Genomic DNA, 16,149 nt, shown 5'->3' with positions numbered 1-16,149 from the left:
AACTGCGCTTCAGACTTGGCAGCTAGTTCTTGGCAGCAAAGTGCCATAAGGGTGGGTGGTGGTGGAGGCCTCTCACCAGCATGCTAGGCAGCTGAAAGCCGTGTTCCAGAGCTGCGCAGGTGACATGCACTTTGGACACAGGATAATGTTTCTGTAGCGCAGTCCACAGTGTGGCGCCAAGGTCTGGCTGCGGCTGTGGTGCAGGCCGTGTGCCAACCCCCTGGTTAACTTTTCATCCCGCTGAGTCAGTGCCGGGCATGGGACGCTGTGCTGGGTTGTGGATGTGTACCGTTGCACGGGCGCAGCCTTGTCACCTGTCGCTGGGAGACCCGTGACATGTGCAGGGACGCTGCTGAGCACCGTTCCCCTTCCCTGGCTTATCTGCCATCCAGGTCTTATGAAACGGGGGCGCACTGCAAACATTTAGCCATGGGAGAGTTCCAATAACAGGGAGGTGTGGTGGGCAGGGTGCACAGCGCCGTCACGCAGGCCCTGCTGCTGCATATGGGCTGGATGGGGGTCTGTGTCCTCCCCCTCCCCCCCCCCTGGAGAAACAGCACTGTTGAACCTTGCCGGAGCGTTGCAGGCTCTGCCTAAAGTAGAAGGAAAGGGGAGTTAGTATGGTGCTGCCACTCCCCTGTATGCGCTTATGACAGAGGCAGAACCTCACCTTATTTCAAAGAAAACGTGCGGTGAGCATTTTCCGGGATAGGGTTTATGCCAACTTGCCAGGATGTGGAAAGGTGGGCGCAAAGGGCGCCAACCCCACGCTGCTGCTCCTGGGACGCGGCTCACGTGTGCTGTGCAAACAAGCCGGGCTGGCACACCAGCGCAGACACGAGCAGAGCAGTTCTTTGGGACTCAAACTCTCCCTGTGCCAACATAGCACTGACTGCTATGGTAAAGACCCCTGCCCGGCTTTAGTGTTGGGGTGGTCACCCCGGACCTGCACTCCGCCTCCAGCGCAAGTCAAGTCTTCTGACCTCTTGACTTCTTCATTCTGTGACTGCCCATTTGAGGATCTTTATTTTTGTAACACATGCTCATAAAAATCATCCTTAGCCAGGTGCTGGTGGCTCTTGTCTGTCATCCTAGTTACTCAGGAGGCTGAGATCTGAGGATCATAGTTCAAAGCCAGCCCGGGCAGGAAAGTCTGTGAGATTCTTATCTCCAGTAAACCATCAGAAAACTGGAAGTGGCGCTGTGGCTCAAGTGGTAGAGCGCTAGCCTTGAGCTGAAGAGCTGAAGGACAGTGCCCAGGCCCAGAGTTCAAGCCCCATGACTGACAAAAAAAAAAAAAAAATCATCCTTAATACTGTTGAGCTCTCACAATGAGTGGCCAGCACCTGGTGCTCAGGATGCCAGGGGGGCGGGGGGGGGGTGTCACCACTGGTGGGCTGTGTCCTTCCAGGCCCACAGCCACAGGCCAATGGAGAACCCATACCGCTATTCGTTTTGCAGTAGCTCCCAAACTGCATTTCTGAAATTGATCTCCATCTTCTCTAGTAACTACAGGTTCTCTACTGTTGTACCATTTTCAGAGCACGCTTTCCTAACCCCCCACCAGAAACGGACTGTACCTGAGCGAGCTGTGGCACCGACACCCTCTCCTCGGCCATGCTTGTGGCAGCTATGGTGCGCACCCGCTCCAGGTCTGGGCAGGGCTGTAATGAGACCACATGGTCAGGAGCTGCAAGGGCTCCGCACCTCTACCCTGCAGTCCCTGGCTGTGTTCCGGCTGCCTCGGCCCACCCACCCCATGGCCAGGAGCCAGGGGTGGACGCGCTCTCGTCCTTTCTGGAGACAGCGAGTCAGTGGGGAGGGGCTGGGCGGGAGGAACCAGTGCTCCTTAGCTGAGTAGATCTGTGCCACGCACAAACATCCCTACTCCCCGCCTCTCTCAGACAGAGAAACACCTGGTGGTTAGGTTGCAATTAACAAGATTACAAGGCTGAACAAAAAGTTACAAACGCAGGAGCCAGGAAGTGACTCAAGCACTTGAAATAGACATGGACTCATCCCAGCCTTGAAGAAGGCAACGCTGGTTTCAGACTAAAGAACACAGGAGCTAGAAAATGAAGGAAGGTGCTGGTGGCCGGAGCCTGGCCACAGCCTGCCACCAGTCCTGGGGCTGCTGTCTTCTGTCCCCTCCTGACTGGTCCCCGCCAGTTGGCCTGGATGTAATTTGCCCATTGAGGTCAGGCAGACAGGTGACAACTGCAGGCCAGGGTCAGGGGCTGGCCGCTGTGGCCTGCGGCTCCCTGTGGCCTGCAGGACCTCACACAGCCGCCAAGAAATAGGCCAGGACCAAATGGCTCTAATTTAGGTGTCTGCACGTCTGTTCAGAACAAGTGACAGGTCAGAAGAGTCCCTGGCTACAGCATCTGGGAGAGACACGAAAGTGACTGAGTGCCAGGAGCCCAGGCCTCCCTCCCTGCCCCCGACCACCAGCCTCCACTTCAGAGAAAAGTGTGCTCACCCTGTGCCACGGAGGCTTTGCACTGTCCTTCTCCTGGCTTCCACCTGCCCACTGGGGCCTGGGGCTGGGCCGAGGCTCCGGGCTGCCATCGGGCGCCTCCACGGTGATGTATTGGGCCAGGCTCCGCACGCAGGCGCGGCACAGCTCCAGGGCTGCCTCCTTGGTTTCTCCAGCGAACTGCACCCGGAACATGCGGCTCTTGTCCTGTGGGACAGGCTACAGGTCAGAGGTCATCCTGATGGCGTACCACCTCCAGGGCTTTCTATACTTTTTTTTTTTTTTTTGGTCGGTTGTGGGGCGTGAACTCAGGGTCTGGCGATCGTCAGCTCGTGGTGAGCACTCTATGGCTTGAGCCACAGTGCCACTTCCTCCAGGGCCTCCCAGTAAGCGTGCCCTTGGCGGGGAGGGTGCTGTCATGGTGCAGGGCCAGAAAAGGCAAGGGTTTCCCTTGCTTTCCCCTTTGGGAAGGCTTTTCCTGTGGAGACTTGAGTTACACGGCAGAAGTGGGGAAGCCCAGGTGCTCACCAGCCTGGCACGGCAGGTCAGGATCGCATCTCCATCCTCACGGGGGAGCACAGTGGGGTGCACCTGCTATCAGACACGGGGGCCAGATGCAACTCAACAGTTGTAGAAACGCCTGCCTTCACTACATTTAGGGGCTGGGAAGGTGGCTCAGTGGTAGAGCACTCACCTTGTATGCACAAGGCCCTGGGTTTGATTCTTCAGCATACCACATAAGCAGAAAAAGCTGAAAGTGGTGCCGTGACTCAAGTGGTAGAGTGCTCGCTGTGAGCTGAAGCGCTGAGGGACAGCGCCCAGGTCCAGAGTTGAGGCCCATGACTGAGGTAAGCAGACCTAGGTTGACCACACTTGACCACCATGACTCCGGTGTCTTCTCTATCTCATACTCCTGGTCTACATGAGTGGATTTACAGAAAAGCCACCTGAATAGAGCTACAGATTTGGGGCCACCCTTCTGTCCGCCAGGCTAGCAAAGGTGAGGCATGAAGGAAGACAGGCACTTTGGCGTTTTACTTCGTTTGATCCTCTCTAGAATAAACCTGACTCATTATTACCTCCTCCCACACTGAACAAATGGGAAAGGGCCATTTCAAATGTATACAAAGACATCAGGGGACATGTGCAAATATTTTAGAGGTCTTACATGTAATATAGGTTACATACCTTGTGTATATTTAAAACGACACTGCTGCTCTGTAGCCTAGTTTTTTATTTTACAGTTAGTATATGAAAATAGAAATGCAGCTTGCTACTTATTTAGCTGACCCCTACTAACCAACAGATCAGCCCCCAAGTCTGAGGGTCCATACCTAGAATCCGCTTGCTGGAGCCCATGCAAATTCCTGGCTGGGAGAGAGCATCTCCCCCCTCCCCCCAACACACACACACACAGACAGACACACTAAGCGAACAGAGCTCTTTGTGTTCTTCCATACTGGAGATAAAGCGCAGGGCTTGACACTGGCTAAAGAAAGCATCTATCGCTCAGGCTGTACCCCCAAATTCAAAATCCCATTTCTCTGATGACCCCCGAGATGGAACTCTCTTCCAGTGAAGGCGTGCTGGTGCTGGGGGCCTCGCCCTGCCCTGTCCCCTCCCCCGTGTCAGCCTGAGCCCAGCGCTAGCTTCATCTTGCCTTTGTTGTCGTTCCAAACAACAGACAGTCCATGCGCCTCACAATCTTCAGCCAGTTCTTGCTGCCAATGAGTGAAAATCCTTCCTGAAATGAAGGAATTAGACAAATTAGCAGCGGAAGCAAGGAGGATGGAAGAGGTGCAGCCCCTTCGATGGCAAGTGGATCCCGTCCCAGCACAGGCCAGCCGATGCCAGTGTGTATACACTATACATACACTTACTGGACATAGACACACATACACATAGGTCTATAAACACCAAAGGTGACAAAATGCTTTCAAGAGTTAATTCCTCTTTTCATCCTTGTTCTCTATCAGTTCGCCTATCTGGGGACAATCACTGAAATAAAGTTCTTAGGAAACCCCTAGTGTGTGTGTGTGTGTGTACATGTATGTATGTATGTGTATATACAGATACATGTATGACATTTAATCATTTTGACAGTCTATAGCCTGTGGCCATTTTTTAGCTGGGTTATAATTATTACTTTGGCTTTAGTCTTTTTTTTTTTTTTTTAGTCCTGGGGCTCTGCTCTTGAGTCTCTCTATGCTCAAGGCTAGTGCTCTACCACTTAAGCCAGAGTTCCATTTCTGGCCTTTTCTGTTTATGTGGTACTGAGGAATCAAATCAGGGCTTTGTGCATGCTAGGCAAGTGGTCTACTGAGCCACATTCCCAGCCCTATAGTTCATTTTTTATACATAGGAAATGAACTCTTTGCCTTAATATTGTCATCCGTTTTCTTTCTTTTTGGGGGGGGGGTCCAGTCGTGGGGCCTGAACTCTGGCCTGGTCGCTGTCCCTCAGCTCTTCAGCTCAAGGCTAGCACTCTACCACTTGAGCCATAGTGCCACTTCCAGTATTTTTCTTTTTGCTTATGTGGTGCTGAGGAATCGAACTCAGGGCCTCATGCATGCAAGGCAAGCGCTCTACCACTGAGCCACTTTCCCAGCCCCAGTTTTCTTTTTTTTTTTAATTTTGTTTTGGCCAGTCATGGGGTCTGAACTCTGGGCCTGGGCACTGTCCCTCACCTCTTCAGCTCAAGGCTAGTGCTCTACCACTCGAGCCATAGCGCCACTTCTGGCTTTTTCTGCTTATGTGGTGCTGAAGAATCGAACTCAGGGCCTCATTCATGCAAGGCAAGCACTCTACCACTGAGCCACATTCCCAGCCCAAAGCCCCGATTTTCTTTTTTAAGCTTAGTTTAGAGCATTGTCTCTGAGCAGAAATTTTAACTTTTATGTAGCTAACTTAATTGTTCTTACTTTGAAATTTGATTTGGGCTAGATGCCAGTGGCTCACGCCTATAATCCTAGTCACTCAGGAGGCTGAGATGTGAAGATAGCAGTTCGAAGCCAGCCTGGCTGGAAAGTCTGTGAGACTTGTATCTCCAATTAATGACCAAAAAAGCCAGAAGTAGAGCTGTGGCTCAAGTGGTAGAGCTCTAGCCTTGAGCACAAAAAGTCAGAGACAGCACCCAGGCCGAGTTGAGCCCCAGGATCAGTGCACACATGCGCGTGTACACGCACACAAAAATTGGAAAGGTGTTCATTTCTTAAATTAAGTTTCTTATTGTGAGAATGCTGTACAGAGGGGTTACAGTTACATGAGCAAGGTAATGAGTACATGTCTTAACAAGCATTGTTGCCTCCTTTGTTTTCCCCTACCATCCCTTCCCTCCCATCTCCACAACTACACCCTACACCTACCTTCCCCTTCTTCCCCCCCCCCCAATTGTAAAGTTTGTTTTTTGACATAGTGTCTTGTACATCTCATTGTCACAATGGGTCCACCTGTATCCCTATTTAAACATTTTGCTTTTTTCCTTCCCCTCCCCAAATTATACCAACATCAAATACAGTGAAAACGGGCTATACCGTGGGAGAGGGGGAAAGGGTTAATTTTGGCTATGAATTTTACTTGACATACCCAAGTTTTCCATTTTTTTATGCAGTCAGTGCTCTTTTCCATATGGTTTAAAAATCTTTCCTGTGCTGAAAGCATGGTTCAAGTGGGAGAGCACCTGCCTAAAAAATGTGAAGCCTTGAGTTCATGTCTGTAATCCTAGCTGTGCTAGGGAAGTGGAGACCTGGAGGAGCACAGTTCAAAGCCAGCCCGGGCAGGAAAGTACAACAGACTCATCATCTCCAGTTAACCAGCAGAAAGACAGAGCTGAAGGCATGGCTCAAGGGGTAGAGCCCTACAGGGTGGGCCCGATGCTCAAATACTGGGAGCAGCATGCACACACACACTATAGTGAGAATTCAATGGAGCCAACACGAGATATTTACCTGTGTTGCTCTTGGTGTTCACAGAGCCTGCGAGCGTGACTAGTCCCTGGGGTCTGAGGCACAAAATAGCATGTGTGAAACCTCATTGTGTGGAACCTGCCGGGTTCCCATCGGTGGCAAGGACACCGCAGATGACCAGATGTGATTCTAAAAAGATCCCCATCACTTCTGGCCACCTTCTTGCTTCTAGTGGCTTCCACCATGTGTGTCGGCATCGTTGAACACTTGGGAGTTTAGTAGTAAATAGAAGCACACAGCATCCTGGCTGAGGTAAGTATAATGCCAGCACCTGCTATTTGAGTACAGCTTAGATGACAGGAAGCCACAGCTGAAGCAGAAGCCAGGCCACAGCCGGGCCTCGGAGCCTTGTTCCCAGTTCTCACATCCAGAATTAGGAAAACAGACGGGTGGGGCCGTGGCCCGTGCTTGTCATCCTCGCTTCTCAGGAGGCTGATTGCGGAGGACCAAGGTTCAAAGCCAGACTGGGTATAAAAGTCTGCAAGGTTTAATCCCTAGTTAACCACAAAAAGCTGGAAGTGGCGCTGTGGCTCGAGTGGCAGAGCTAGTGCCTGAGCACAAAAGCTGACGGTGCGCTGCCCAGAGTTCAAGCCCAGGACCATTAAGGAAGAAAAGAAAAAAAGAAAATAGACCGGACAAAAGACTGAATGCAGACATAGTTTTCATTTCTGAGACTTTCAATCAATACAAAAATACCTACGAAGAGAACAAGCGAGCTGGGCGGGGGCGGGGCGGGGGTACTGTCCACTGTCAGTGGGGGAGGGAGTACTGTGCACAGCCAGGCTGGCCTCACTGCCTCACCCCTTCATCCCGGGCCTGAGAGCGAGCTGCTTCACAGCGCATGCGTGCGTTAGGACAGCTTCCATAGTCAAGGTGGGGCCAGGGCAGGAAGGAGACTCGGAACGGAACGGGTGAGGGTTGCAGGGCTATCAGCACACAAGGTTGACAGTAGAATCTGCTTAAGCAAAACCTTCACGTCCTGTGAGAAAAGATGTGACTAGGAAAGCCCCCCCTTCACCTCAGAGCTGCCTGCACAGCACGAGTGAGCCCTGAATGACAAGGTGGCCGAGGGTGAGGCGCCACTCGAAGGCCCTGAAATGGCGCCTGCCCCACCAAGGCACAACCGGAGCTCTTAGATCCCGAGAGCTCTTGACAGCGATGCCGTCCCACCCACAGCCCTGGCCTCGGCCCGCAGGAAGAAACCAAGTCAGCTCGCCTGCAAGACAGTGGATCTGGCTCTCTTCCACAAGCCAACAGGGACCCATAGGGTAAGTAAATGCACCCCAGCATTTTGGATCTTTCCGTGGCCTTGACCTCACCACCCCCACATCAACCGAAACACACCTTGCCCTGGGCGAGGCCACACAATTGCACATTATGCACATACAATACGTTTCTTTGCCCCTGGGGCACCCAGGGGGGCGGTGGGTCGAAAGGCTCACCCCGTGGGACACACGGACCAATGGGCAGATTCGTATTTTACAGTGACTGCTGGGATGGGAGAGGAGGTGGCCGCAGGCAGCGCCCCAGAACCCGGCAAGAGAGAAGGGGGCGCTGCGGGGCCTGTGGCTGACTCCACTGCCACAGATACTTGATGACTGAGAACTACCCGGCTGCCCTTTGCCAATCAGCGTGAAAGATTGAGTTCCCCCGGGGTCAGGTGGCGTGCTGATGAGGAAACAGTGACTTCTGCTATTTAACACAGTCCCCGGGCTCCACGGGAGTTGCACACGGCTTTCCACAGCACGTGTCCCTCATCGAAGGAGTCGAAGCGGTCTCCCCACCACGGGAGTGCAGCGTGAGGACACGGGGCCCGTGGCCACGCCAGTGAAAAACAAGAAAAAGACGGAGCTGCAAACAGAACAGGGCTAAGCTCGCGCCCAGAGCCCCGAGCGGAGTCACAGTGTCCCTCCTCGTTCTGTCTCAGACCCTCTTAATAGCTTCGTTCGTCCACTGGTTTTCCCATGCACTCAAGTGAGCGAGCCTCTGGCAGCCTCCATCCAGTAACGGAACGTCAGCCGCGCTCTGCGCACCTCCCGGCAGGTCCTGTGCTTTATTTGGCCATCTTCATTAAAAATCATGTAAGACCTCTTTATTTGGCCATCTTCATTAAAAATCATGTAAGACCTCCCCCCCCCCCTCCATGATGGTGTGAAAGCCACTTCCTCAGTTACCTACGTTAGACCAAGGCAGGAACTCTTATTGGTTCCCGGGATCTGAGTGCAGACACTGCTATTTCTACTGCTCCCCTCGCCATGCTGAAGTCAGGAACCCTCATTAGCACCTGCCGCCCCTCGGTGCGCAGGCAGGCTGACCTACTTAGCGGCTGAGTCTACTATTTTTGCCCAGTTATTGTGGAAGAAATAAAACCTTTATCCCCAAAGATAGTGGCAGGGGGGAGAGGGGAGTGAGGACGGAGGAGCCAACTTAAAATCACCCGTCTGTGCTCAATCGATCCTGTAAATGTATAGCACACGGGATGGAGGAGCCAGTGTCCTGTATTGATAGGAAAAGCCAGGTCAAGGCCGGGCTCCGGGTCACCCGTGGCTGGAGGATGAAGCCCCGTGTGAGGGTTCTGTGTCCCCCCAAACCAAACTGCTCAAGGTGCAGAAGGAAGTCAGTGAATGCTTTTAGAAGCCATGTTTAAGGTAGTCATCTATTTGGTTTATATGAAACCAAGGTTTCAAAACTTAATAGGAAAAGAAGTAGATGTATGACTGGGTAATCTTCTAAGGGGTTCAGAAAACGTGTGCACATGGCAAACGGGGGAGCGTGCACTGCTGTTTGTGGGGCCTTTTGGTGTCCCTCTGCCTCTGGCCTCCACACACCTGGTCCTCGTCACCTCCAGCCTCCAGAAGCCAGAGGGGAAAAGGAAGCCAGAGGGTTAAAGAATGAACTCTCAAGTCTTCCCAGGAGAGACTGCTCCGACTGCCACAGGCGATCAAGCAACCGAATGACTGCACAGCCACTTGGACTGAATCGTCCACATCCAGGTGAGCATGTGCCATTCCCCGGCACAAAGCGAGCTGGTTGCTTGGGGTGGAGACTGTGGATCGTTGACAGCACAGTGCTGAAGGCGGGGGCCAAGAAGCAAGCAACAGAGGTGGAGGATGCCCAGTGAAGAAACACGAGTCCACAGTGACGCATGAAGTCTGTGCAGGTGGAAAGCCGGCAGAACGCTTACTAAACATACAGGAGGAATGTCAGGAACAGAAAAGCCTTCACTAGGCAAACTCTAGAGCAGGAGCCAGGGCAGGCAGGAACAGCAGTGGACATGGAGAAGGGAGAAACAGGCTGTCATCCTCATAGGCGCTTGTTGCTTACAAGGGGAGAAGGAGCGATCACGCATGGAGGAGGGTCGTAGCCAGGCCTTAATCCAGTGCCACTTTACAAGGCTCCTGAGCCGCTGGCCTGAATGCCTCTGGCCAGTGCTGCTCGATGACGTCAAGGCCATCAAATACAAAGGGTGGGGGTGGGAGGGGCTGTCCCAGGCTGGGGAAGCCAACCAGCCACAGTTGCCATGCATTAAGAATCCATTTGCTTAACACCTGAGCACAGTTTGGGAGCTCGCTCTAGAGACACACACGTTCCAGGGCAGGGTTTGGTGCCAGTGTCACCTCCTGGTTCGGACTCCTACCACGTCTAGATGCCATTCATGCTGGGGGAATGGTAAGTGGAAATTCTGTATACTATTTTTGCGGCCTGAGGTGTTCATCACAAAAGGTTACAATCTGGGCTGGGAAGGTGGCTTAGTGGTAGAGTGCTAGCCTTGAGCAAAAGCAGCTCAGGGAGAGTGCCCAGGCCCTGAGTTCAAGCCCCAAGACTGGTCCCCCTTCTCCTCCCCCCACAAAAAAAGTTGACAATCCTGCTGCTCATCTGAATCATGTCACTTGGAACTATACTTCCCTTGATTCCAGTATCTAAACTGTGCTTCCTCAGTAAACCCTACCGAAGGACCAGTATTCATTACCTGAAAGCTTGGAGCATAGAGTGCAAACAATAATAGTGAAATTTGCTCATTTCCCCTTCAATAATAGTAATTTTTTTTTTACAAATGACAGCTTTTCTCCAATAATAATAAAGATTTACTACTAAAAAAACATAACTAATTGAACCTAGATACTCTGGGGGTGGAGGGAGGAAGGAAGGAATCTTACTCCAAATACATGTTCTCAAAAAGACCTTATGTTCTATAACCTTTTTGTTGTTGTGCTGGTCCTAGGGCTTGAATTCAAGGCCTGAGCACTGTTCTGAGTATTTTTTTTTCGTCTCCCAGTCCTGGGGTTTGAACTCTAGGCCTGCACTGTCCCTGAACTACTTTTGCTCAAGGCTAGTGCTCTACTGCTTGAGCTTTTTCGAGTATTTATTGGAGATAAGAGTCTCATGGGCTTTTTCTGCCAGGGCTGGCTTCAAACAGCAAACCTCAGCTCTCAGCCCCATGAGTAGCTAGGATGACAGGTGTGAGCCACCAGTGCGAAGCTGCTATACCTCTTCACAAGAGAAAGAATCCAGAATTCTGGCAGAATACCATGAAGTAAGTAAGCTCATGCCATCTGATAATATATATATATCTCCAAGAGTTATTACAGTAAAAGTAATAAGAAGTTTTTAAATGATGGATACCAAACAATGCTTTTTGTTTTTTTTTGTTGTTGTTGTTTTGCTGGTTGTGGGGCCTGAACTCTGGGCCTGGGCGCTGTCCCTCAGCTCTTCAGCTCAAGGCTAGTGTTCTACCACTTGAGCCACAGCACCACTTTCAGCTTTTTCTGCTTATGTGATGCTGAGGAATCGAACCTAGGGCCTCAGGCATGCAAGGCAAGCATTCTACCACTGAGCCACCTTCCCAGCCCCCCAAACAATGTTTTGAGGACTGGTATATATGACATTTGACATCCATGATTCAGCAGCGCTCAGTGAGCACTAAGCTGTCCCTTCTGTGGACAGGGACCATGTGGAGGACTCGGTTGCAATGGCATTTTCCCTTCCAAATCACACTGTAGGAAACACAATGGGATAGCTAAAAATAAAGACCCCATCTACAAAATCTGCCAAATCTGCTAGGCTACAATGCTAGGAAATGAAAAAAAAAAAGTGGGGTAAAAAGGCATTTAGGTTTTTAAGTGTCTAAATTACTGTCTTCTTGAGTACCAGGGTATTATCCAAAGTCATGACTCACCTTAGGGAGGACAGAAAAGAAAAGTGAAGTGGTCACCACTGCTGGCTTCACATGCCTAAGACGTTTCTTACTAAATACACAACAGAAGCCTCTTACAAAAAGAAAAAAAAGTACTGCCAAAAGATAGTCCTAATGAAAGAAGGCCAAGAAATTACAGAGAGGTCACAATGGAAATGCAATGGAACAAATGCATAATTACAGTTTTAAAAGCAAAGCAGGCTGATAAGCGGACTTCCTATCAGAGCCATTACCGAGCCAGGAAGCGACACAGACCTTCCCCACAGAATCCCAGGGTAGGAAGGCTCCGGTCAAAGATCACCACTCAGCTGCCCGGTTAGAGAGCTGAGTGAATTATTTACATCCACAGAAATGTTCTTGATTTATATTTAGAAATTTCAGCCCACTGATAGCAGACACCACCTCATATAGAGATACCATGAAGACTTGAAATGCCCCCAGAACTGAACTCTTGGTTACTTGAGCAAAGGTGTCCTTTTTGAATCGAGAATTTTAGTTAAAAGGGGGGGGGGGAGATAGGAAAAAAAAAAGGAATCTAAATGTTTTTTTTTTTTGTTTTTGTTTTTTGGGGTCCGGTCATGGGGCCTGAACTCTGGGCCTGGGCGCTGTCCCTCAGCTCTTCAGCTCAAGGCTAGCGCTCTACCACTTGAGCCACAGCGCCACTTCTGGCTTTTTTTCTTTTTGCTTATGTGGTGCTGAGGAATCGAACCCAGGGCCTCAGGCATGCAAGGCAAGCGCTCTACCACTGAGCCACCTTCCCAGCCCAAATCTAAATGTTGTAGATTCCCAGATAAGAACACAGTTTGAACCGAGGCTTCATCTAGCCAAGCTAAAATGCTGAGACAGAGAGTAGAAGAGAACACCAGCACAAGTAGGCAGGAATGCCAGGCCCACGATGAGCCGAGGACTTGGGTGAGACCTGGTTCGGAGGCCAGAGCTGCTCGGAGGAAGATGCCAGGCGTCAATGAGCGGCCGACTCCCTGAGCAGGAGGTGGCAGAGAACAGAGGAGATTCAGGCAACACCACCACGAAGAAATGTGGCCAGAGAGAGGGAACTGGTGGGTTACAGAAAAACAAGAGGCTTCCTCTTGAAGAACCCAACCCAGAACCCTGACACATCTGCACCGTACCACCCAACAGCAGCTACCTGGATTCTTGGGTTCTCAGGAGGCTGACATCAGGAGAATAGCCCGCTCAGGCAAACACGTGAGGCTCCTCCTCAATCCAAGGCACAGTGGCGAACGCCTGCCATCCCAGCCACGCGCATGCGCACACATGCAAGACGCCGAGATTGGGAGGATAGCAGTTCCATTGCAATTGAGATCCCATTGCAGTGGGAAGAAGCTGGCGGTGCTGGCACATGGCTGGCATCCCATTAAGAACGGGAGCCCCAAATGGGCGGATTATAGTCCAGGCTTACAGGAATCAAGGCCCTGATCAGTGCAAGAATGGCAAGTGTGGCTGCCTTGCGGCATCTCTGTAACAAGTGCAAGACCCTGAGTTCAAACCCAGTCCTGCTGCTCAAGCAAGTGTAAGTAAATCTAAGGTCTAAATCTAAGCATACATGGGAAGGACACGTCTTTCCGCCAGCCAGTTGTATGCTGTAGTCATTCATCCCCCTTTCTGGCTGACGTGGCTGTCAACGGTTCCTAAGTAGAAAAAGGATGATGATCTAGAAGAATGAAGAAAAACAGGAAGAGAGGGAGAAAAAAAAAATCCTAATCGCAGTAAAGGCGACATGAAAGCAGGGTGAAAATGAGCCGGTTTTCACAGGCTGCTCAGGAGAGCAGGTGCTGAGCCGAGTACTCGCTGCAAGGGCCTTGGTCCCTGTATACTGCCTGAACACAACAGATGCTAAGGCGGTGACTTAGAGCCGAGGCTGCTTTGGCCCAGGACACTGGCTCTCGTGGCTTTTGTTGGGGACTCTGCTGGTTAACTCATGACAGAAGCTAGAAACAGCCTGGTGTGCAGACAAGCAAGAATGGCCGACTCACGTGCAAGAACTAGAGAACCACTCCTGTAGCAACTCACCTTAATCCCCCACCAGGCCCCGCCTGGGCCCAAAATGAGGCCCTGCCTCTCAGCACTGCCACTTCCGGGCTGTGTTCATTGCAATGGGAGTTCTGGAGAACCCGAACCATATTCAAGCCATAGCGTGCTCATCAGCAGTTGATAAAATACGAATGAGAACCACAAACACGTGTCACTGCACATCTATCAAAATGGCTAACGTGACAAGACAGAGAGCACCAAGAAGGGAACACCAAGAATGTGGTCCTGAGTGTGGAGGACTGGTCGTTCCTCTAGGAAGCGAAATGAAGCTGGGCGCTGGTGGCTCACGTTTGTAATCCTAGCTACTAAGGAGGCTGAGAACTGAGGATTGTGGTTTGAAGCCAACCCAGGAAGGAAAGACAGTAAGACTCCAATTAACCAGCCAAAAGCTGGAAGCAGACTTTGGCCCACGTTGTAGAGCTCCAGCCGAGCACAAAAGCTCAGAGGCAGTGCCCAGGCCCTCAGCTGAAGCCCCATGACTGACCAAAAAGAAGTTTATGCTGCCAGATGGTGGTGGCTCGCGCTTGTAATACTAGAAAGATGAGACCTGCAAGATTCCCAGTTCAAAGCCAGCCCAGGCGGAAAAGTCCATGAGACTCCATCCCCAATTAACCAGCAAAAAGCCAGGCTGGAGGTGTGGCTCAAGTGGTAGAGTGCTGAGCAAGAAAAGGGAACACAGGCCAAATTAGAGGTCCCCCCCACACCCCCCACACACAGTTGGGAGTGGATTGGACATTTTAAGGACCAGATGAAAGTTAGTTTGTGACAGTTACAAGGGTCACATACATAGGAATGTAACACTTCGGTAAACGCAAAGACAGTTCTTCTGGAAGAACATTTGCACGGGGTGTGAAAACAAAGGCATCTAAAGCAAAAATACCCGGAGCCCGTCCATCCTTCCCAGGATGCGCGGGGCCTGCCTGACCTCCGGGTGTCAGGCGGAACTGTTCTTAGGTGAAGACAGGCCTGTGGGGTGAGAACCGACTGGAACCCACGGGAGCGGCGGGTGTGGGAACTGCCCCATCCGGGCATCCTGACAGCGCTGGCTCTGCGCCAGTCTCTGCCCTGGGTGGGGGGATGCAGACAGGACGGCTGCGGGGACGGCGCACCAGAGAGGCAAGGGCGCACCGTGCGCGGCCGCATCTAGCTTCAGCAGGGCGGAGAACCAGGAACCGAGCAACGCGTGGCCATGCACACAGGGAGCTGCAGCGAGGGGGAGCCTTAACACCACTCAGCATGCAGCAGGTAGAAACTGCACACCAAAGCCATGTGGCCCCAGCCTGCGTCCATCGCGGGAGGGGAGGGGAGGAGGGGAGCTGCGGCGCTGAGGATCAAGGTCTCACAATTGCTGCACACGCCACTGAGCCGCGCGCCCCTCTCCCGGAGGGAACAGAAAAGAGCAAGCACTGGGAAGCATGTGTGGAGACTGGAATCTGGTACGTTGTTCGAAGGAATGTAAAATGGTGCAGCCAGTGGGTAAAACAATATGGAAGTGCCTCAAAAAATACTGAAAATACAATTACCATCTGATCCAGCCTTTCTACTTATGGGCAAAGACCCAAAATAGCAGACTTCCAGAGATACCCATATACTGATGTTCAGTCCACTGACAGGAGCAAACAACATACAGTATATAAATACAATAGACTGTTACTTAGCCCCACAGGACACAACCTGGATGCGCTTTTAAGGACAGTAAGCTTAGTGAAGTGAACCCATCTCAAAAAGACAAACCCCGGCCAGGCACTGGTGCTCATGCCTGTAATCCTGGCTCCTCAGGAGGCTGCATGTGAGGATCACAATTCAACGGCAGCTCAGGCAGGAGAGTCGGTGAGACTCATCTCCAGTTCCCCACCAACACTTCGGAAGTGGAGCTGTGATCCAAGCCTTGAGCAAAAACAACAACAAACACCAACTCAGGGGCAGTGCCCAGGCTCTAAGCCCAAACCCCAGGACCGCCTCACACAATTTAGCTTAAGAGAGTCAATTCTATGTGTTTACTACAATTAGAAAAAGGATAAAAAGCCCGAAATGGGGGGGGGGGATGTATTCAGACTGCCAAGAGTGGAAGAGGAGAGCAGCCGTGGCCACTCTGCCGCAGGGGCTGGACAGGAAGGACACAGCAGGCCTGGGGGGGGGGGCATCTGCACCGCGCCTCCCCACGGTGTATCCCCGGGTAAGCCCCGCGCAGGCCAGCTGCGCTGACGCTCACGGCGCAGGAACGCGGTGAGGCCGAGCCCTGCGGAGCTGACGAAGCTCACACGGCTGCTCAGGAGCACACAGAGAGCCTGCGGCCCCCCTGGCCTGCGGGATACCCGCGGAGCTCTTATTGGGTCCTCGCCATCCACCTCCCTGAAAGAAGCGACTCTGGGGGTGAAGATGGGGTGTAGCCGCCATAAAAACTCAGAATGAATTTAGCACATTGTAATCCATGCCAACAACTGCATTCCATACAGACAATG

General features: G+C 51.8%; 1 protein-coding gene across 1 annotated transcript in view; it reads right to left on the bottom strand.

Moving 5' to 3' along the window:
* The window catches only part of Rec114 (REC114 meiotic recombination protein), a 34,146-nt gene that overhangs the window by 873 nt on the left and 17,124 nt on the right, over window positions 1–16,149 (bottom strand). The window contains exons 3-6 of the mRNA XM_013011920.1: window positions 4,137–4,220; window positions 2,480–2,683; window positions 1,581–1,664; window positions 77–151 (exon numbers count right to left, since the gene is read on the bottom strand). Coding sequence (XP_012867374.1) covers window positions 77–151; window positions 1,581–1,664; window positions 2,480–2,683; window positions 4,137–4,220 — 447 coding nt within the window. The remainder of the gene's footprint in view (window positions 1–76; window positions 152–1,580; window positions 1,665–2,479; window positions 2,684–4,136; window positions 4,221–16,149) is intronic.

This window comes from Dipodomys ordii, unplaced genomic scaffold (genome assembly GCF_000151885.1).
Source record: "Dipodomys ordii isolate 6190 unplaced genomic scaffold, Dord_2.0 Scaffold15, whole genome shotgun sequence".
Lineage (NCBI taxonomy): Eukaryota > Metazoa > Chordata > Mammalia > Rodentia > Heteromyidae > Dipodomys > Dipodomys ordii.
This window is presented reverse-complemented; position numbering and strand designations above follow the sequence as displayed.